Genomic DNA, 18,097 nt, shown 5'->3' with positions numbered 1-18,097 from the left:
AGACTGAAGCACGTGGGCTCCTGCTCATCCACGCCTGACAAAACAGTTGTGCAACAGGTAACACTCCTGCCATTCCAATAAGAAGCATTGACAATTTCACAGCAGCCCACAAAAGCATACAGAATACTGCTCTAATAAGCCTCTGATAAAATATAACCGAAGGCTAATTTTTCAGCAATGCAAGTCTGCTGACTTCCTACATCTACTCATAGCAAAACCTTCAGCAGTCAAATCTTACAAGCAGTAAGGGTGCATGGCACACAAGGACGCACCGTGCCTGCAGCTCCCTGACTGAGCCAATCACCTCTCACTTCAATGTCCTAGTGAGGAGGTACAGAGCACAGGAAGCAAACAAAATGTTCATTACGCTTCCTAAGTGTCATAAATCTGAATACTGGGAGAAAAGGAAAGGGAGGAAGGGAGGGAGGGAGCAGAACAGGAACTTCTGCCACAAGAGCAATGCCAGCACAGTGACACAGGTGGCATCAAAGCATGGGCACAGCCCTGTGCAGTTCAACACCTGTTACCTGTCAGGGCAGAGGAGCCCCAGAACTGGGGCTGGCACAGTTGTTGGCTGGCACACATCCAACACCAAAGGAACAAGCTGTGTCACAACAGGGGGAGGTACCAGCAAAGCAAACAATGACAGAAGACAGGAATCAAAAAACAGAGTAATACTGCTTGACTACAAATCCTATGTTATGTAGTTCTTGTCATTATTAAACCACAACTTTTCCATTCTATGTGTTGTTTCTCTGTTCCTTGTAGCTTGTATATATAGCCCATATGCTCACAGCAGATGGATCAATGCTGCAACTCAGTGACATTTTTCTAATTATAGATGGATTTATTAAATTCTTAAATAATTTTGAAGGAAATACTCCCTGCTGAGGGAAGGTGAGTCAGTGTAGCTTCACTGTCAGCAGCAAACACCAAAACTAAGGAAGTTAAAATGGTGTGGTTTTATTAAAAGTAAAATGTCAAAAATTTATTTTAAAAAAACTGCAAAAAGCTGAAGGAAAGAAATAGGCAAAGTGTTGAGAAAGTGAGCATAAAACAACAAAATATTAAGTGAAAGTTAGATGTAGGGATAATCATACAGGCTTGGTAGAACCCAGGGGTCCAGAGGACTCTCAGCACTGATGACTGAGCATTATCTGCCAGATGCTTCAAACAAATGACTGCTATTTCTTAAGCTTCACTATATAATCTAGCTTTAGTGAAGTTAAATAAAATAGGAGAATTTAGGATTAAAGTAACACTGTGTGGAACAACCTCCTAACTTAAAGACAGTGTTTAGAGTTTGAATTTACATTAAACTTCAAGTTTGCTCTAATGATTTCAAATTTTTCCTGTCTCTTTACTGATTCTCATTTGAAGTGTGTTGTAACTAATTTTCTAATACAAACTGTTGAATGAAGAGTTAGTTTTTGCAACTTAACAATTAATTAATAATTTACAGTCATAAATTCCATCAGTATGGCAGCCTGGATGCTAAGGTGCCTTCTCCAATGAAAACAACACTGACATCTGTTATAAGGGTGATTTATCAAATGACTGCATTATGCTTTACTGATATCACCAAATCACAAATGAAGAAGCTCTGCAATAATCATATCAGTGATTTAAAATTTACATGGAGCTGATTTACAAATGCATTACATTTCTACACTGAAAATTCAGTAAAAGCTGCTGTATATTATTTAAAGATGTACAATCATCTGCATTTAACCTGAGATGGTACGTCTCAGACTAATTAACAGCAAGACATCATGTTAATAGGGCAAACACACACACAGTACTTTTCATGGAATATCAGACAACATTCTGTCATTCTCTGTGAAAAAAACCCAACAGTTGTATTTTCCAATTTTTACTTTGTGTTTTCTGTGCAAATTAAGTTAAGGGTAGTTCATGTGATTTTTACAGCTCCCAACGTTACGCAGATTGCATAGCAATATTGCAGCAGTGTTAATCTTTCTGGCTCTTGGAGGCACGAGGGGATAGAAATCCCCATTTCTGGAAGGTGGCTAAACTACTGAATAACTCTTCCAACTCTTGTGCCACAAAGTTAACCAGCCGAGGAGAGTGCATGCTTTGCACAACTTCTTTATTACTCTGTTGCTGTAACCGTTAGCAAGAAGCAAAAGCTTCAAATACAGCTCCAGGTAGACTCCTTCAGTGTTTCTTGCAACAGGAAACAACTTATTAAAAGAGTATATCCAGCCTTCATAGATCCCTTTGTTATTAAGGGCTGTTTTTCAGGGGACTCTGAACCAGCAGTGTCCTGAACAAGCTAAAATTAGCTAATCAGAAAGCCAGTCTTTCCAAAAGCAAACTAAAAACCGCATCAAACTCCAAGAATGCTTCAACTAAAGTGATCTGGGAAAGGGGAGAAACGTAAGACAAACACTGCTTCTTGATATCATCACTAAACTGATACAACCTTGCACGAACGAGTCACACAACAGAGACTGTCATTTCAGTGGATGCTTTTCTCACACAGGCAGGAAAAACTGAAGGAGACAGCAGTGATCCCTCATCAGCAGAGCAGTCAGGCTGATCTAAACCATGTCCAGGCAAACCAGCACTGAGGGGCTGGGCAGCTGCACAGGCTGCAGCCCATGTTCCCAGAGCTTCTCACACACCTAAAAGACCAACAACACCATCCACCCACTCAAATGGGCATTCTTTGCTTTTATAAAATACACAAGAAAACGAGAGAGGAATTACAAAAGCAATCTAGGAAAATGGAAGGTTTTGTTGAAGGAACTACCCAACAGTTGCTTAGGAGGACCTACTCTGGTTGCTGCTTGGCCCATCACTCCTTGTTTGACTGTAGCATGCCATCCAAACAACCTAATGTGTTTCAAAAGTAGCTCTCATTTCACTGATCAAATACATATAAAATGAGCCACCTGCCATGTGAGAAAATGACTAATGCTTGCATCTTTTAAGCTCCTTGCTTCACCACTGAAGCTTTTGAACACAGCACCATTTGAATATGCTGAAAGAAACCTGCTTTTCAAAACATGATTTCAAAGGGCTTAAGAAAACATACAAGGAGATGATAAAGATCAAAGGTAAATCTGAGTAACTTACTGCTGCTGCGGCCTCCTCTCCACCTACATAGATAGAAGAAGCAATCTCCATCACAGACAAGTTTGTGGGAGCATCTGTAGTGGATGATGATCTGGGCCGACCCGACTGAATATCCTGAGCAGACCTTCTGTTGATCTGCGGGCTTCCTTTCGGGGCATCTCCCTTGCCCCACCTGCTGTGCAGGCTGGTCCCTCTCTTCATTTTGGGTGGCACTCTGATCTGCTGAAGCACCCGGTTCAGAGCTGTGGGGTGGGTGGAGACACCATCAATTTCTGCACAGACGCTTTGGCTTTCCAAATCCAGGTCAGGCTCCAGCTCAGCCTGAGCTTGCTGGACATCATGTGGAGAAACAGACGACCTCCTGCGCTGATGCTGGAACAGGTGCTTCAAGCCTTGACCAATGACATTAATGTTCTCCAAAGCATTATGCGTTATTTTGGATAATTTTTGCTCTGATTCATGCTGTTTTTTGGTCTCTTGATCTTGGGACTTGCCTCCAGGGTCAGGGTCATCAGACAACTGTTCAGTGCCAGACGGCTCCATTGATGACACCCAACAAGTTTATTTGACTATTCATACATAAATACGTCCCCTTTCTTTAAAAGGCTTGTGTTTATTTTGAAAACGCCAAGATTGCCAGCCAATTAGGTGTGTAATTGCTTCAAGAGTGACTACACATGCAGCTGTGCCACGGTGATCTCATGCTTATCTAATGTTAAACAAAAGAGTAGTCATTATTATACATCCATGCAGCAAGTGTGGGTTAAGAATCCAGTGCGCAAAACATGCCGTTAATGAAATAAAATCTATCAGTCCTTGGAGCACCCCTCCATGTGGCATTAGTTGCATCTAGGCTGTATGCAGAAGCTGAAGCTTGTGTAAGACAAGTTATTCATTGCTTGGGGGGAGAAGCCCAGCACAGAGGGTGCAGGAAAGCAAGAAAGGTAAAAAAGCTGTTCAAAAAGGGGGCGGGGGGGGGAAGCAAGGAAAAAACAGTGGGGTTTTCTTTATAAAGAACAAGCCCATAATAACATCTAACAGAACATGAAGTTAAACTTCTGAAGAGCATGTTAGTCACTTTGGCAGAACCAATTTTGCTTTTAACAAAGATCTGATACTAAGACCCTAACTTAACGGTATTTAATACATGCAAAAAACTAGAACATTTCCAAACGAGTTATTAATTTTCAAATAGTGAGGAACAGCTTATTACAGCCAGCATCCACTGATGGCACTGGAAACAGGATCTGAAAAATCTGTCTTCAAGCAAGAACAGGCAAGTGAAACGCTTTCAATTGGCATACTCTTGTCCATAGCTCTCAGGAAACAAGAATGCCTTTTGAAAAGTAGATTAAGCAACCAATCTGCAAGGGATCAGCACCAGGTATGTGCAATTCAGTCTATGGCACAGGAACTGTGGTTCTTGCAGAGCTCAACACGAGTTATTCCCTGGGCTCAGGCAGGACTGGATTGCATAACAGTGAAGCTCAGCACTTGTATAGCAACAACCACAGGAGAAGGTCAGCAAAGATATGGGGAAGGAAGGGAGGAAGGAAAGACACAGTAACTGAAAGAGTTTTACATCAGCACCATGAGATCACATGCTCAGAAGCTGACCACTATTTTTGGCAGGAGAAAACTTTGATTAGGCGTCTATAAATAGAGAAATCAGCTCACAGAGGTCTACCTCAATCTTGGCAGAAAGCAGTTTGTGCTTTAGAAAATAATTATTTGAAGCTCAACATATTTGGGATTTGAGTGTTCATTTCTATGCTAAAACAGCTGCAGAAACATAATGCATTGAGTTTACAATTGGAGTGCTCTCAATTTGTGCATCTGAATGGAATGCATCTGAAGCCTAACACAATGGGTTAAACAGATATTCCAAAATGCTTTCCAAATTGCCATCCAAAAATATCAGAAGAGCTGACTCTTTCTTTCTTTTTTACAAGTGTCACTGCTATTAGTTGGAGGCAAGAAGAAACTCAGAACTTACAGAAAGCAGAACACTGGAATCATGCAGGATTTTATCTCAGTACTTTGAAGATGCTACAAGGATTGAGTCTAAATATACTAGCCAGTATAATCAGTAACACACTAAGTGTAAAGGAATAAAATATATTTACCCACATTCATGCAGCAATTGTGCGGCAGAAGAAAAAAAGATGTGCCAACAACATACTTACCTACTTAACACTTTCTTAAACGAATTTAAGTGCCTTTATGTCTAGTAGTATGCTTTGACTTCTGAGCTTGCTCTTTCTTAATCTGTTTTTGTTTCCCCCTCAAGTAACAGGTTTTGCAGAAAGCTAGATTACAGGTCTCCACTCATTTTATGTTTTGGGACAAAAAAATCACAAAACTAGGTGCTCATTTTTAACCAACAGACCAAATGAACAAAGTGAACAAATCTCACCATCTAAAAAAGCAGGAGTCCCAAAACTATTTGGTGTGTAAAATACAAAGCTGACAGCTGACTCATAACTGCCTTTTTTGCATTTTAGCTAATTCACTTGGTATTTATTTTTCAGTCAGGACTCACTGAAGAACTGCAGTTCCTATCCAAGATGACCAGTATACACTCCAGCCCGGATCTCTTTGACTTCCTGCACGCTCTCTATTCACATTACCACTGGTAATGCTGGTAGTCTTAAAGAACACCACTTGAGTCTAACTGAAGCTCCATACATTATCTGCTAGAAAAAATTACCCTACTTAAAAGTAACCCCATGGCAGTCTACAAACCAATCTGAAACAAACCAGCCCACAGTGAGCTCACAAACAAGGCACAGTCACCCTGTGTATTCTGGGACAGATTTCTGAAACTGCCGCCTCTGAGAGGCTCCTAATAGGAGCTTTGTAGTCATCTCCTATTTCTATTTCCATAGGATGAGTCTGTTGTGAGCCTGAAATGAGCTTTGTAAATTACACATCTGGTATGAAGAGCCTTACAACTACTAATTTGTTCTAGTATCTACTTTTTGGGGGAAAAATACCCTTCAATATGAAGATTTATGAATCTTCAGAATTAATTAGCACACTTATTTGCATTAGGATTCAACTTTTGTGCTCACTTTTGTTTTCTCTACTTAAAACCACCTTTATATTCCGTTAGTGGGAGGAAACAATATTTTATAGCATAAAGCTCAAAACCACACATTTCTTATTTGTACAAGAGTATACTAGATCAGGAACAAAATTCACAATTCCATATACAGCCAACTGAACAGATGTTATAAAATTATTACATCCCAAAACATTCTAATACAGTCCTTCATTTGTGCAATTATTTCCCAGGAACCCTGGGAAACGTAACAGTTCAAAAGGAAAAACTGGCAAAATCAACACCAGATAACAGTGAGAGGATAAACTTGTACTTGCCTCCATCATTTGCCCTTTAGCATGGCTGACCCACAGCAGTCCCTCCACTGAACAGAACTGCAAAAGAAACTTGGTATGAGATACAATTTTGGAAATGGGAGGAAAAATATATACAAACAACAAAGTGAGAGCATGATTTCAACTTCAGTATTTTTTTAATAGCAATTTTTTTTCCATTGAAATGCCAGTGCCCCTGGAAGCTGTCCTATTTTAAATTCTTTCAAATAATGGAAGGGATACAAATATGACTGAAGTTAAAACTGAATATTATAGAGTTAATCGAGAAGTTCTTGTGAAGGAGCATTTTCTCTTGGGGTTTATGGCCAACACCACATGCTGAAAGCCGAGGAAGACGCCAGGGCTCCAGCCTGCAAGGTCAGTCTGCATCATACAGATTTTTTCTTCTCCTATTCAGTCATTCAACACCCCCAGCACAGGTCAAACGGCTGGCTCTTGTTTACCTGGTGTTCACCTGACAGGAGTAAAATCTGTGAGCAATCAAACACACCTGCACCTGGCACAGCCCATGGCAGCGGGCATGGACAGCTCCTGTCCTGGCAGCTCCTGCCTGGACATTCCTGCCAACAACCCACTGCCAGGTGCTTGCCAGGAGATGACAAGAGGACAGCTGAGAGCAGACACGGTGACCGCGCTTCTCCAGCCAGCTGAAACACAGCCAGATCACCCAGACTTTCCAAATATGAAAATTAATTCAACCAGCTCTTGAAAGCAGGGAGTACACTATATTTCAGAGGAACACTACAAGAGCTCTGCACAACTGGGGTATTTTGACTGTTGTATTCCACATCAGATTCCCACTTCCAAGACAGTAAGAGAGGAAGAAAGGGTTACTCAGATCCACTGAAGTGGGATGCTAGAATGTGAAGGAAGTAGTGACAGCAAATATTAGGAACTTAGATAAAATGAATGAATGCATTTTTGAAAAAGATCTTCATATAGAAGAAATCCCATTTCTATATGCTAGCATGAGTGTTGAACTAACATAATGTGTGAAGTACTGGTCATTAATAGAACTTCAGTCCCTTTGTCTTCTTGTTTTAAGTTTTAATGTTATTTTCATTTATAGTAATATAGACCTTTTGTCAGCAAGGTCTTCAGAGATATGATCTACAGCACTACAGGACCTGCAGATCAGCAGCTACTTTTGGCTCAAACAGCTTCACAACTGCCATAGTTCAGAATCTGTGTCCCAGAGTGCCCACAGGTGGCATTAGCACCAAAACTACCTGTAGTGCCCCCCGTGTAAATCACAGCCCTCACTGACACACCACCAAAATTCCCATTTTCTGTCAGAAGCTCCATTTTCTTCTGAACTATTGTATGGGGTGAATCAAAATTCCTTCACTTCTTGATACTTACAAAGCATAGACATGATCTGGGCTGCAGAAATGGGGAAGAAAAATTATTTTCAATGAAAGGAAAGAGGAAAAATCCTGCCTTTTCATTGAATATTTCAAATACCTTTCCTTATGCCATATTTGAACACCATGAATCCTTAACAATAATTCTGAAGTAAAATTAGCTATTTAATTCTCACATTTCTTTTATTCCATAAACAGGTCAATTTAACAGCTCATTATAGACTTGTCATCACAGTTAGCAGGGATCTGCTCATCCTATTTGGTAAAAGAAAAGCATTTTCAGTTGTTTCAGAATAGAAGTGATTTTTACTAAGAAACAACCCAGTTTAGTTTGAGAAATTCCTGATTATTTTCAGAAACCCATCCCAAAATGGAGTCTGTATCCAGGCAAATAGTTTAGCAAGTCTAAAGAAGCAACAGTCACACACTGGAAAGCACACACCTATTACAGGAATTGGGAACCCTAGCAAATTATTTATCACCAAAGGAGTATTAAGATATTTTAAAAGCATCATTGCTCAGCAGTACAAATCAGGAGAGAAAGCCCTGGGTGTTAACAGCTAATCCTATCAGTAAAAAGAACTCATGAGAAACCAGAATGGGTGTGAAATTCAAGGGGGCTGTCATCTGGAAAACACTTAAAGAGGAAGACACCAGTAACAGAGTAAGTAATTTGACTCAAGAAAAACAACTGGATAGTAACATGACTTTCCAATATCTGGAGAAATGTGTATATGAAAAAGTCTGAGCGGAAAATTTGGCCCAGAATGGAAGAAGAAGACATACAAGAAATAATTGAATACAAATACCTTAGGTAAATGGCAGAATACAGGCAGAAAGAAAACAGAAAACATTACTATTTTATTGGAAAAGATACCTACAGTTTTACATAGATAATTCTTCCTCATCCTCCTCCTCCAAAATTCACCCAAGAAAGTATTTTTTTAATTCTACTGAAGTCCAAAAGAAAAACCAGAAACATGATATATAGATACCCAAAGACCCTCCCAGGCCAAGACCAGAAAGGGAGTACGGCTGAGAGCCATTAAAGGAAAAGGCTTGTACTGTGTTTAGGTATGAATTACATGATTTTTAAGATATTCAGGGACAAAAATGGCACTGTGTCTCATGCCATACAAAACATGAAATATTTCTCCTAAAATCCTCACTAGCCTAAAATAGCTCTACACAGACCAGGAACTTTGCTTCTCAGAGGTGAGTATGTTACAAGGAAAAAGGAGTGAGAGCCGATCCCTGAGGTCATTCAATGGACATTTAAGAATTGTCCTCCTCCTCGTCCCTGAAGTGGGGGTGGGGAGGGAGAGTAACTTTTTCCCATGCCTTCCCATACACAGTAAAAAATGGCAACTTCAAAGGTTTCATCAGCAGAAGATTTTATGCTTTGGCACACCAAAAAGAGTTCACCATTTCTACCACTGTATCCATTAATGGTTCACATGTGCAAGGGCAGCATGCTCAGACATACAAGAAGGTGATCTTTCAATATCAGCCCCTTCTCAGATCCACATCCTGTTGAAACACTTCCTTCCTATAATACCTACCTTTGTATATAATACCACTGACCAGCAGAACAGATGTACACAGTTTATGGTCCTGAAAGCTCAAATATTAATGCTGTAAATAAGAGAAAACTTCACTTACTGTCACTCACAGAGCATATACCAAACATTCTCTGAGGGAGTGACAGATCCCTTCCTCCTTTCAATTTCTTTTTAAGAAACATCTTCCTGAGTACACCCACATCAGATTCAAGTACTTTCAATACCACCTGTGGGCAACCTCTACATTACTGATGCCCTATGGTATTGCTTAGTCATTGCTTTCAGTGTAGAATAAAAACTGCTGGCTCTTCTGCAAAGTTAGAAGTTGACATCTAAGGACCATAGACAACATAATCAAAGATGAGGCAATTTTCCATGTTTATTTGAGTAATAATAATTCAAAGTGGTTTAAAGTTAGCGACTGGTTTTCAGAAACGGTTCTGCTGCTTTGCAGTACAACCAATTGCCACTGACATCTTTTCCACCCCTCTCTGAACATTCAGTAACTCAGTGGTTACACTGTTTGAAACAAAGCTATGAAGTAAAGTCTTTTGGAGAAACACTTCTCCAAAATGAGGTACCAGTACATAATCATTCTGAGTCTGCGATATATTAAAACCTCACCTGAAAATCAAAGCAAAACATTTCAGCTGTATTCCTGTAGCTGATGACCTGTCCATTTATCAGAATATCAGAAGCCTTTCCCAACTGCACTGCTGCATCTAGAGCCGGTGGGCCATAGAGTCTGACTGTGGGGCAATGCTGCAGGTTCCACAGCTTAGCAGAGCTTCATCCTTGATTAATTCTTTAGCTACATAAAGTAATTCTAGGTTTATATTACCATAAGATGTGAGTAGTTTCTGAATTCACCCTTGGAATGTTCCTACCTTATGCTGAGTTACAATTACTTCCCTAGTTTTCAGGTGAAAAAAGCCCCCACAGAAACATCAAGAAACTGCCTATGTCATACTTTTACAGCAGAAAACCAAACTTAAAATTTACTCTTATAAGGTTAATGTTATCCTTCCATGATTTCTACTGCTGCTACCTTCAAATTCATTTATGAATAGTGTACAGCAGTATAACTGGAACATACTCAAACCACTTAAAAATAGTCTTTCCCAGAAAAGGCTACGTGGAGGTTATTTTCCATCAAATTAATAAAACCAGTGCCTCAAGAAAGCTAAATGAATGTTAAATAAAGATTTAACTACAGTCTTCTGATTAGTTGATATAGACAATTACATACATCATATATATTTTCTTGAAATTTTTTTGTGAACATACTTAAAAGTTGGGAGACAACACTAAAAATGCAGTCTGCAGGGATTTTAGAAGAAAAACAAACTGGACAAAGTATTATTATAAAGACAGTTTGCTTTACAGGCTCAAGAGGAAACCTGTAATTCAAAACTGTGTGGTCCGCCACAGGACGGCTAACAGTTGACATTTCCACTTAATTTAGTGGCCTCTTTCGGAAAAGTGACATCCTCACCTACTCTTCCTCAAAACCAAATTGAAGCTAAGCCAAACAGCAGCATTTCCTGAAAAACATCTCTGCTTTTTGCAAAAGGGAAAAATACTGCACCCATATTTACATGTCCTACAAACCAGTCAAGTGCATGCTCTGAACTCAGGGCTTCACTGAAGAACACCAAAGTGACATCTCCAGCCACGGTCCAAGCAGGTATCTGAAGCTGTCCTTTCACAATACAAGAAGTACAACAGAAATAGCAATTTAAAGATTTTCCAACCTCTTTTGTCCCCTGGGGCTCATTTTCAGTACCACAGCACGGCATCCCATTTTAGCTTTTGTAGACACATATTTCCAGGGCTGTGATATGAACCAATACAAAAACAATTAACTCTTATTTGAAGTAAGACAGGACTGAGGGACAAATGTGACCATAGACCTGGTCATAACAATTCTGGGATAAGATTAAAGAGAGGAAATAGACAGAGTACACAGTTACCTCAAAATGGTGTTATCAAAACCGTTGTATCTGATGCTATGGACACAACAGCTGCAGAAACAGGAACTCACTGCGAGCTTCAGCAAGGACTCATCAGAATACAAGTGATTTCACTTCCACAGTTCAAATACTGCATTTTGCAAACAGAGAAACTACCTCCCATAAAGGAAAAGACTGAAGAAGTGTCAAGCAACAAAATAATGGGTCTTCCACAAAGACAAAAATAGATTTAATTCCTTGAAGCATCTCAAATATCTTCCTGGTTAGCTGCACTGATACTATTGACTTTTCCTATTAACATTCATATCATCTGGATCTGATTCTTCAGTCTCTGAAAAATGCAACAATACTAGGCCATGGCAAGAATTTTGGCAGGATCTTTTCAAGAGAGGAAGGGGTGGAGGGGAGAGATCAAAGCTGCTCTTATCTCCTCGCTGCCTTTGTGCCAAGAGACACTGCCATTTTCTGTGTTTCAAAGCTGACTCAAATGTCAGAAACAAGAGAACCACAAAGTGGAAATACAGGTATTTTCATTCCACTTCCAAGGGAAGACAAAAAGTTATACTACAGCTATTTCTGGTATAAAGAGAGACTTCCAAGCATGCTAGTAATATAAAGAAAAGAAGACATGGCCTCTCATTTTAATTTACAGCAAAATTATCTGTGATAATGCCAGCAGAGAAGCTGGCAAGATTTAGCAACTCTAGTTCTAAAAGAAAGGTTTATTCCAGGCTTGCAGTTGTAAGGAGGTTAAAACAAGTTAAATTAGCAGGCTTGTAAAGAAAGATGTCATCTACCACCAACCCACACCCCATACTACGTGTGATTTTAACATGTGCTTTTAGCCCTGAATTTTGGAAAGTATTGTATTTACAAGGACTCGCAAAAGAAAAAAGAACTAACCTCACACAGAATGGTAAGATACCCCCCTCCCCCATGACTCAAAACCAGGTCTTTCTACCAGTATTGTTTAAAACGTGACATCAATCTGTCAAGACAGAAATTCCAACCAGAAGTCAATAACCATTGCTACACTCTGCCCATTTATGCTGCTCAACCACTGAGAGCTTCACCCTGCCCTTCAGAAGAAAACTCTCCTTCCAGATCCCTCTTCTAGACTGCTAGTCTAGGGAACTTTGACTTAAGTGCAACTCTTAAAAAATTGTATTAGCTTAACTGTAGTGGCCTTAATCTGGGGCTGGATTGTTCACATGGCCTTTTCTAATCAAGCATTAGCATATTCCTCCCAGCAAGACTGGGAGGAAACAAGATCTACAAACAAGATGTTCAGGTTGCCCATCAAACACTACTTGAAGTCCTTCAGTCAGCACTTGCAGGAGGCTGGGAGGACCTATCAGTAAGAGACTACCCCCATCCACAGTGTTAACTGCTCTCAGTGTTAACAACCTGCTATCAGTGACAACAGGAATAGGAGACATGCATGAGGTGTTTTTGACTTGACTCATTACAGCTGCTTCTCCCAGCCTCAGGTAGGCTCAAGCAGAGCTTGAGACATGGAACAATCTAAGTGCATTCCTGTGTACCCAAACAAGTAGGAACAGCATCAGACTGGCCCGTGTATGTCACCGACACCGTGTGAGCAGAGCCATGGGCACGTGCCCTGCAGCACAGACATACTGCCAGGCCACTTCTCAGCGGCCAAAAAGCCAGCCCAGCACAGCCACAAATCCCTATCCCAGCAGAGCAACACGATTTGGAACAGGACCCATGTTAGCCATCCATCAACTGCTACCACACAGACTTGTGAATTGAATTCCTTGCTTTGTGCACGTTTTGGACTTCTCCAATAAAAATACTGATGCACACATTTACAGTCCTTTTCTTCTATTAGATATTATCATGCATTTCAGAGCCACACACACAAACTGCACAAACACAGCAAAGCAGCCACTCACAAATATGCTGCTCTTCAATATCCACCTCCACATCCAGCTGCACAGAGACAGTCATTTGGTATAAAGAAATTTGGCTTGACTACTTTGTTGCCAATGGGAATCAAGCAGTTAGGCATTTAAAACCTCAGCCAAAATCAGGGTTTCCTCCCACATTCATAGCAGAGTCCACATTAAAAAACCCACAAATATTTACCCAAAGCAGCACAAAAAGGGAGCAGACTTATTTGAAATAAGGCTGAAATTCAGCTACCACTGAGAAGGTGCAGGCTTATAATCAGAGCCAAAACCAAGACCCACGTTAATGGCTCCTTACAGAGCCGTTGTGCAACTTGGGTTTCTGCCAGAACACGCGTTTGCTAGCTGCAGAGCAGCTTTGCAGGGTCAAGGCCCTCAGTACAGGTACATGGGTGGCTATAGAACACTAGCTACATGGGGTGGGTCCTCCCCAGGTGCACACCTTCCTGTTTCCCTTTGCTGAACCTCATGAGGTTCCTGCCTGCCTATTCCTCAAGCTTATCCAGGTGCCTCTGAATGGCAACACAATCATCAGGTCTAGCAACTTCCCAACTTGCATCACCTACAAAATTCTTCACTTGACCCTATTAATATGTTATTAATAGATTGTACAGTACTGGACCCAGTACTTCTCCCACAGACTGGATTTACACCTGAAGCATTTAAAGGACTTCAGTAAACCAGAATCAAAAATTTCAGTACAACAATCCAGGTGAGAACTAACTCCTGCAGCAAAAGCATGACCAGCATTGGAACTGCCCTGCAGAGCAGCAAGTAGCCACTCGACACAGCCTCCACCTCTGCTTCTCTCACCACAGGATGCCCCTGCAGCCCAAGAAGCCAAACTTCTCACAGGTATCCAATGCCAACTAACCAAAGGCTCACATATACAGAGAGTATCTTCCTCCACAAAACATTTAATATAAATCAGCAGCAACCGGACCTAGAGGCTACCCCAGCTGAAAGCCAGCACAGGGAAGGACCACAGCCCCACACACCTTGGAGGGACTGGCTTTCACCAGAGCTTTTGCCTTACCAGTCAGTCAGCCATCACTGGCCTGAATGGGACACATCCAGTCTTAACAGATTCTGACCCAAAGTGGCTCTGTGTCCATTACTCCCATTTTAAACTGCTATTCGGCCTCAGGATCATAGCAAGGACACTCACTGCTTCTCACAGACAAGCGACACTACACCTTATGACCATGACCCACTAAAGCATGAAATGCTTGTTCAGCAGGCAGTGACTTACAAACACAGAGTGCTATGGGTACAGCACTTCCAGCAAACCCAGAAAAGGCCACAGTCCTTTTGCTCAAAACTAGTGTAACTGGGAATCACAAAAAACACATTTATTTGCCCTCAGGATAATCATCATGGCAACTGGCCTCCAGGAAAAAAATAGCCAACACCTTCAGTACAAAGGCCACTATGGGATTTGTTAATGACACCATCAGCTCACACAAATCCAAAATACTGAAATTTACCAGATGTATGCCTGAAGAAACTGTAAGTAGGTATCTGCAAACTTTGTGTCACAACCCATCCCACCAGCTGAATCAACGGCAGTAACATCCATCTCAACACTGCACTGTCCTTTAATGTTCTTTGAGCTTTTTAGATACCCTGTAGAACAGTTTTAATGCAACGTTCTCTAATGTACACAATTTCACCTTTCAGACCACTTCTTTATATCAAAAGAAAACTTTACCTTATACTCAAACCTCCTTGCACTCCATGCTTTAGTATTCACTTTTAGTTATATGAGTTTGAATAATTAAACTACAACACTTATATTTTTTCATTAAACTCAATGTTTTACAAAGGTAGGTCAACATCATCTTACAGTTAAGGTAATAAACACTAATACTCTCTTTAGGGACATACACTCAGGGAAACATGCAATCTATGTATTCTTACAGGTATTCAGAGATATTGCAGGAATTGTTCTATTTTCAGAAAATGGAAGCTTTTTTGGGAAATGCGCACTCTTAATAGATAGGATTATGGAGATCATAACTTATTTATGTACAATCAAAAATACGCACCAAGTTGAGGTACAGAATACACATCCCTGGTACACTGGGTAAAGCACCACTGAGGTGGCAATGGGCAGCTCAGCAAACCACTTCCCTCCTGGTGCGTTCCTACAGTTTCCATGAAAGCAGCTTACAGGAAACAGTGCTCTTCCCTTCTGCCCAATGCTACTTTTGCACACTGCCACAGCCAAATAACGCTGCCCAGGCAGACTGACAAACACATTTGAAGTGTGCTGCACCAACTTCTGCCCACTCATAGCAGAGAATCTCACCAAGATGCCAATCCCTGGCCCCAGCTCTGTTTGCAAGTAATGATGGAGGAATTCCTTCAGGGAACTTAGGGATTCCCCTTCCCAACCACAGCACTTTGCTGCCCATCACAGTTCACAGCCCATTCTACCTTCCTGTTACAGGAACACCATCAGGCTGTTTTAAGCCAGACAGGGAGGTAGGACAGATCTGTGCCCCTCCAGTCTCACCTTAGCCTGAATCACTGGAGCTTAGTGTCTTGTCTGCTAAATACATCCTGTAAAACAATGTGGCATGATGAATAATTCAGTCAGGTAGCTACCTTCAGCACAATTAGCTTTCCTTTTTAAACAAAACCTACTAATGAATGTCTCTTCTGAAAGCCAGAGAGGGGCGTGTTCACTGCCTTTCACTGCAGCCTACCATTAATTGACAAGACCACCAACTCCCTGGAACGTTGGCATCTACATCAAATAAGGGATAATCGTGTCCAAGTAGTTTACAGAAGGAACAGATGTTATCTGTGCACACTGGCCTCCTCTAAGCCCATACCAAGGCAGTTAACCAGCTTCCTCATTCCAGGTTTAGAATATGTACAGACAGCTAAAAGCCCCCAAGAAAATACAACTGTGCATGCTGGTGGCTTTCTATGCTAGGGAAGCAGCCCAGGTTGTCCATCTCTTGTTACCTGGGTGGGATAAACCTGCAGAGCAACAAGGCATATGCCACCCAGCTCTGCTACTTTTGTACATCACATGGATATGGTCTAACGAGACTGCTCCTTTCTGGGAGCAGATACCACTATGCCAGCACCTGTGCACAGGAAGGCAAGCAAAATATCCTTCTTTCCTAACCTTCATTCCAGATTCCAATCCAAGGCAAGTACTCTGTAACTTCATCTGAGTGCTTTATGTAAGCTAACAGAGCAACCACTATGGCCTCCCAGGCGCATTTCCAAGATTACCACATCTGTCACATATTTCGAAGAAGAAAATTTCTGCAGACTGTGGTGGTATTTAGGAACTGAATGGGTGAGCAGTCAATACAGCTTTTTTCAAGACAATCTTCTGAGTAGTCCCACAGCAAACTCAATCAAGGTTGCCCTCCATACAGTGCCAGCTGGGTATTCTGGTGCACCTACAGCCTCACTGTGTACACGTATAATCTACTGCTAAAAACACACAAGACGGTGCACATCAGCCTAAACTGAGAATATGTATACCTAGAGCTCTCTTTGCCCTAATCAGATACCCTTTCCTTTCAATAGTCACAGCAGGCCTACATACCTCAAAAGTGCTCAGGGTAGCTCATCTCTTTGCATAGATATGCTCACAGTTGCAATCCAAAAGTGATCAACAGACGTCTAACTCTTAAAAAAATTTTGAAGTATAAATTCCACAGGAAACAGGAAAGTCAGAGGAGAGAAGAAGATATGATTTATCAGCTTCTACATTTGCAGACATCTGTAGTCAGTACTGTAAGTCATTTTTAGAGTAAATCTTGGCAACAAAGCTTCTTTGTAGAGGAGAAAGACCTGCCAAAATTAACAAGCACAATAAAAAACACCATTAATACACGATAAACAATAAAACAGCACACATATTTAGAGTCTCCTTCAGAGAAAAGAATTAACTCATTTAAAACACTAGGTTTCTGCTAGCTTTGACATATTTAAAATCAGAAGCAGCCTCTGAAGTTACCTCATATTCTGACTACTTTAACCTAATAAATTATCTCAAGAAGGGAAATCCTCTAAGCATTCAAATAACATTTGATTATATCAGAACATGCAACACTATACCACATCACAGATTGTCCTGATTCAGACAAATCTTCCCAGCTCACCAAACACCTTGATGTTCACTGGCTATTTTCCCACAGGAGTGCCTGTGTGACCAGTGTCAGACTAAAGAATTATGCCGTTAAGGACCAACACAGAGCGTAACAGAGGCCCCAACACAGAATGTGCATAAAATACATACTCAGGGGGTACCTGCATAGCATAAATGTTCACCAGTGGTGGCCAACTTCTGAATTTCTCAGGTTTGGATTTAAGTTAGTAGAAAGTAACGTTTTTGGGGGCAGAGACCTTCTGTTCTGTGTTTGCATTTCACATGGTGTGTCAGATCTAGCTTCCAAATCAAAATTCTCAATCTTACTTTGATAGAAATGTTTTGTATTTTTGATACATGAATAGGATTCTTCTCTATAAATAAAAAGGGTAAACGAGATCTGCATTACCATAAAATGCTTCTGAAAGAACAAAGACATTACATTTTGCAAAAACTCTACACAATTGCCTGTTTCCTTCTTTCCTTTTTCCTAAACACACTTGGCTGGAAGAAAAATTTTGAGAATTTGGAGATTAAATTCAAGCCCAAAGAATCAGCTCATTGTGCTGTGACAATATCCAGGGCCTCAACTGCTTAGGGTAGTTAAGTATTTTAAGTGTTTAATCACAGCAGAATACTGAATTTC

At 40.8% G+C, this 18,097-nt stretch overlaps 2 protein-coding genes across 7 annotated transcripts in view; both read right to left on the bottom strand.

Moving 5' to 3' along the window:
- TMCC1 (transmembrane and coiled-coil domain family 1) overlaps positions 1-3,807 on the bottom strand; it is a 50,633-nt gene extending 46,826 nt beyond the window's left edge. For all 6 annotated transcript variants that reach the window (XM_062500676.1, XM_062500675.1, XM_062500672.1 and 3 more), the window contains exon 1: positions 3,103-3,807. In XM_062500676.1, coding sequence (XP_062356660.1) covers positions 3,103-3,645 — 543 coding nt within the window. In that variant the 5' untranslated portion in view covers positions 3,646-3,807. The remainder of the gene's footprint in view (positions 1-3,102) is intronic.
- The window catches only part of SEC13 (SEC13 homolog, nuclear pore and COPII coat complex component), a 225,499-nt gene that overhangs the window by 205,602 nt on the left and 1,800 nt on the right, over positions 1-18,097 (bottom strand). The gene's annotated exons all lie outside the window — the stretch shown is intronic.

The sequence above is a fragment of the Cinclus cinclus genome, chromosome 12, assembly GCF_963662255.1.
Source record: "Cinclus cinclus chromosome 12, bCinCin1.1, whole genome shotgun sequence".
Lineage (NCBI taxonomy): Eukaryota > Metazoa > Chordata > Aves > Passeriformes > Cinclidae > Cinclus > Cinclus cinclus.
Note: the sequence above shows the minus strand (reverse complement) of the source record. Positions and strands in the feature narration are given on the sequence as shown.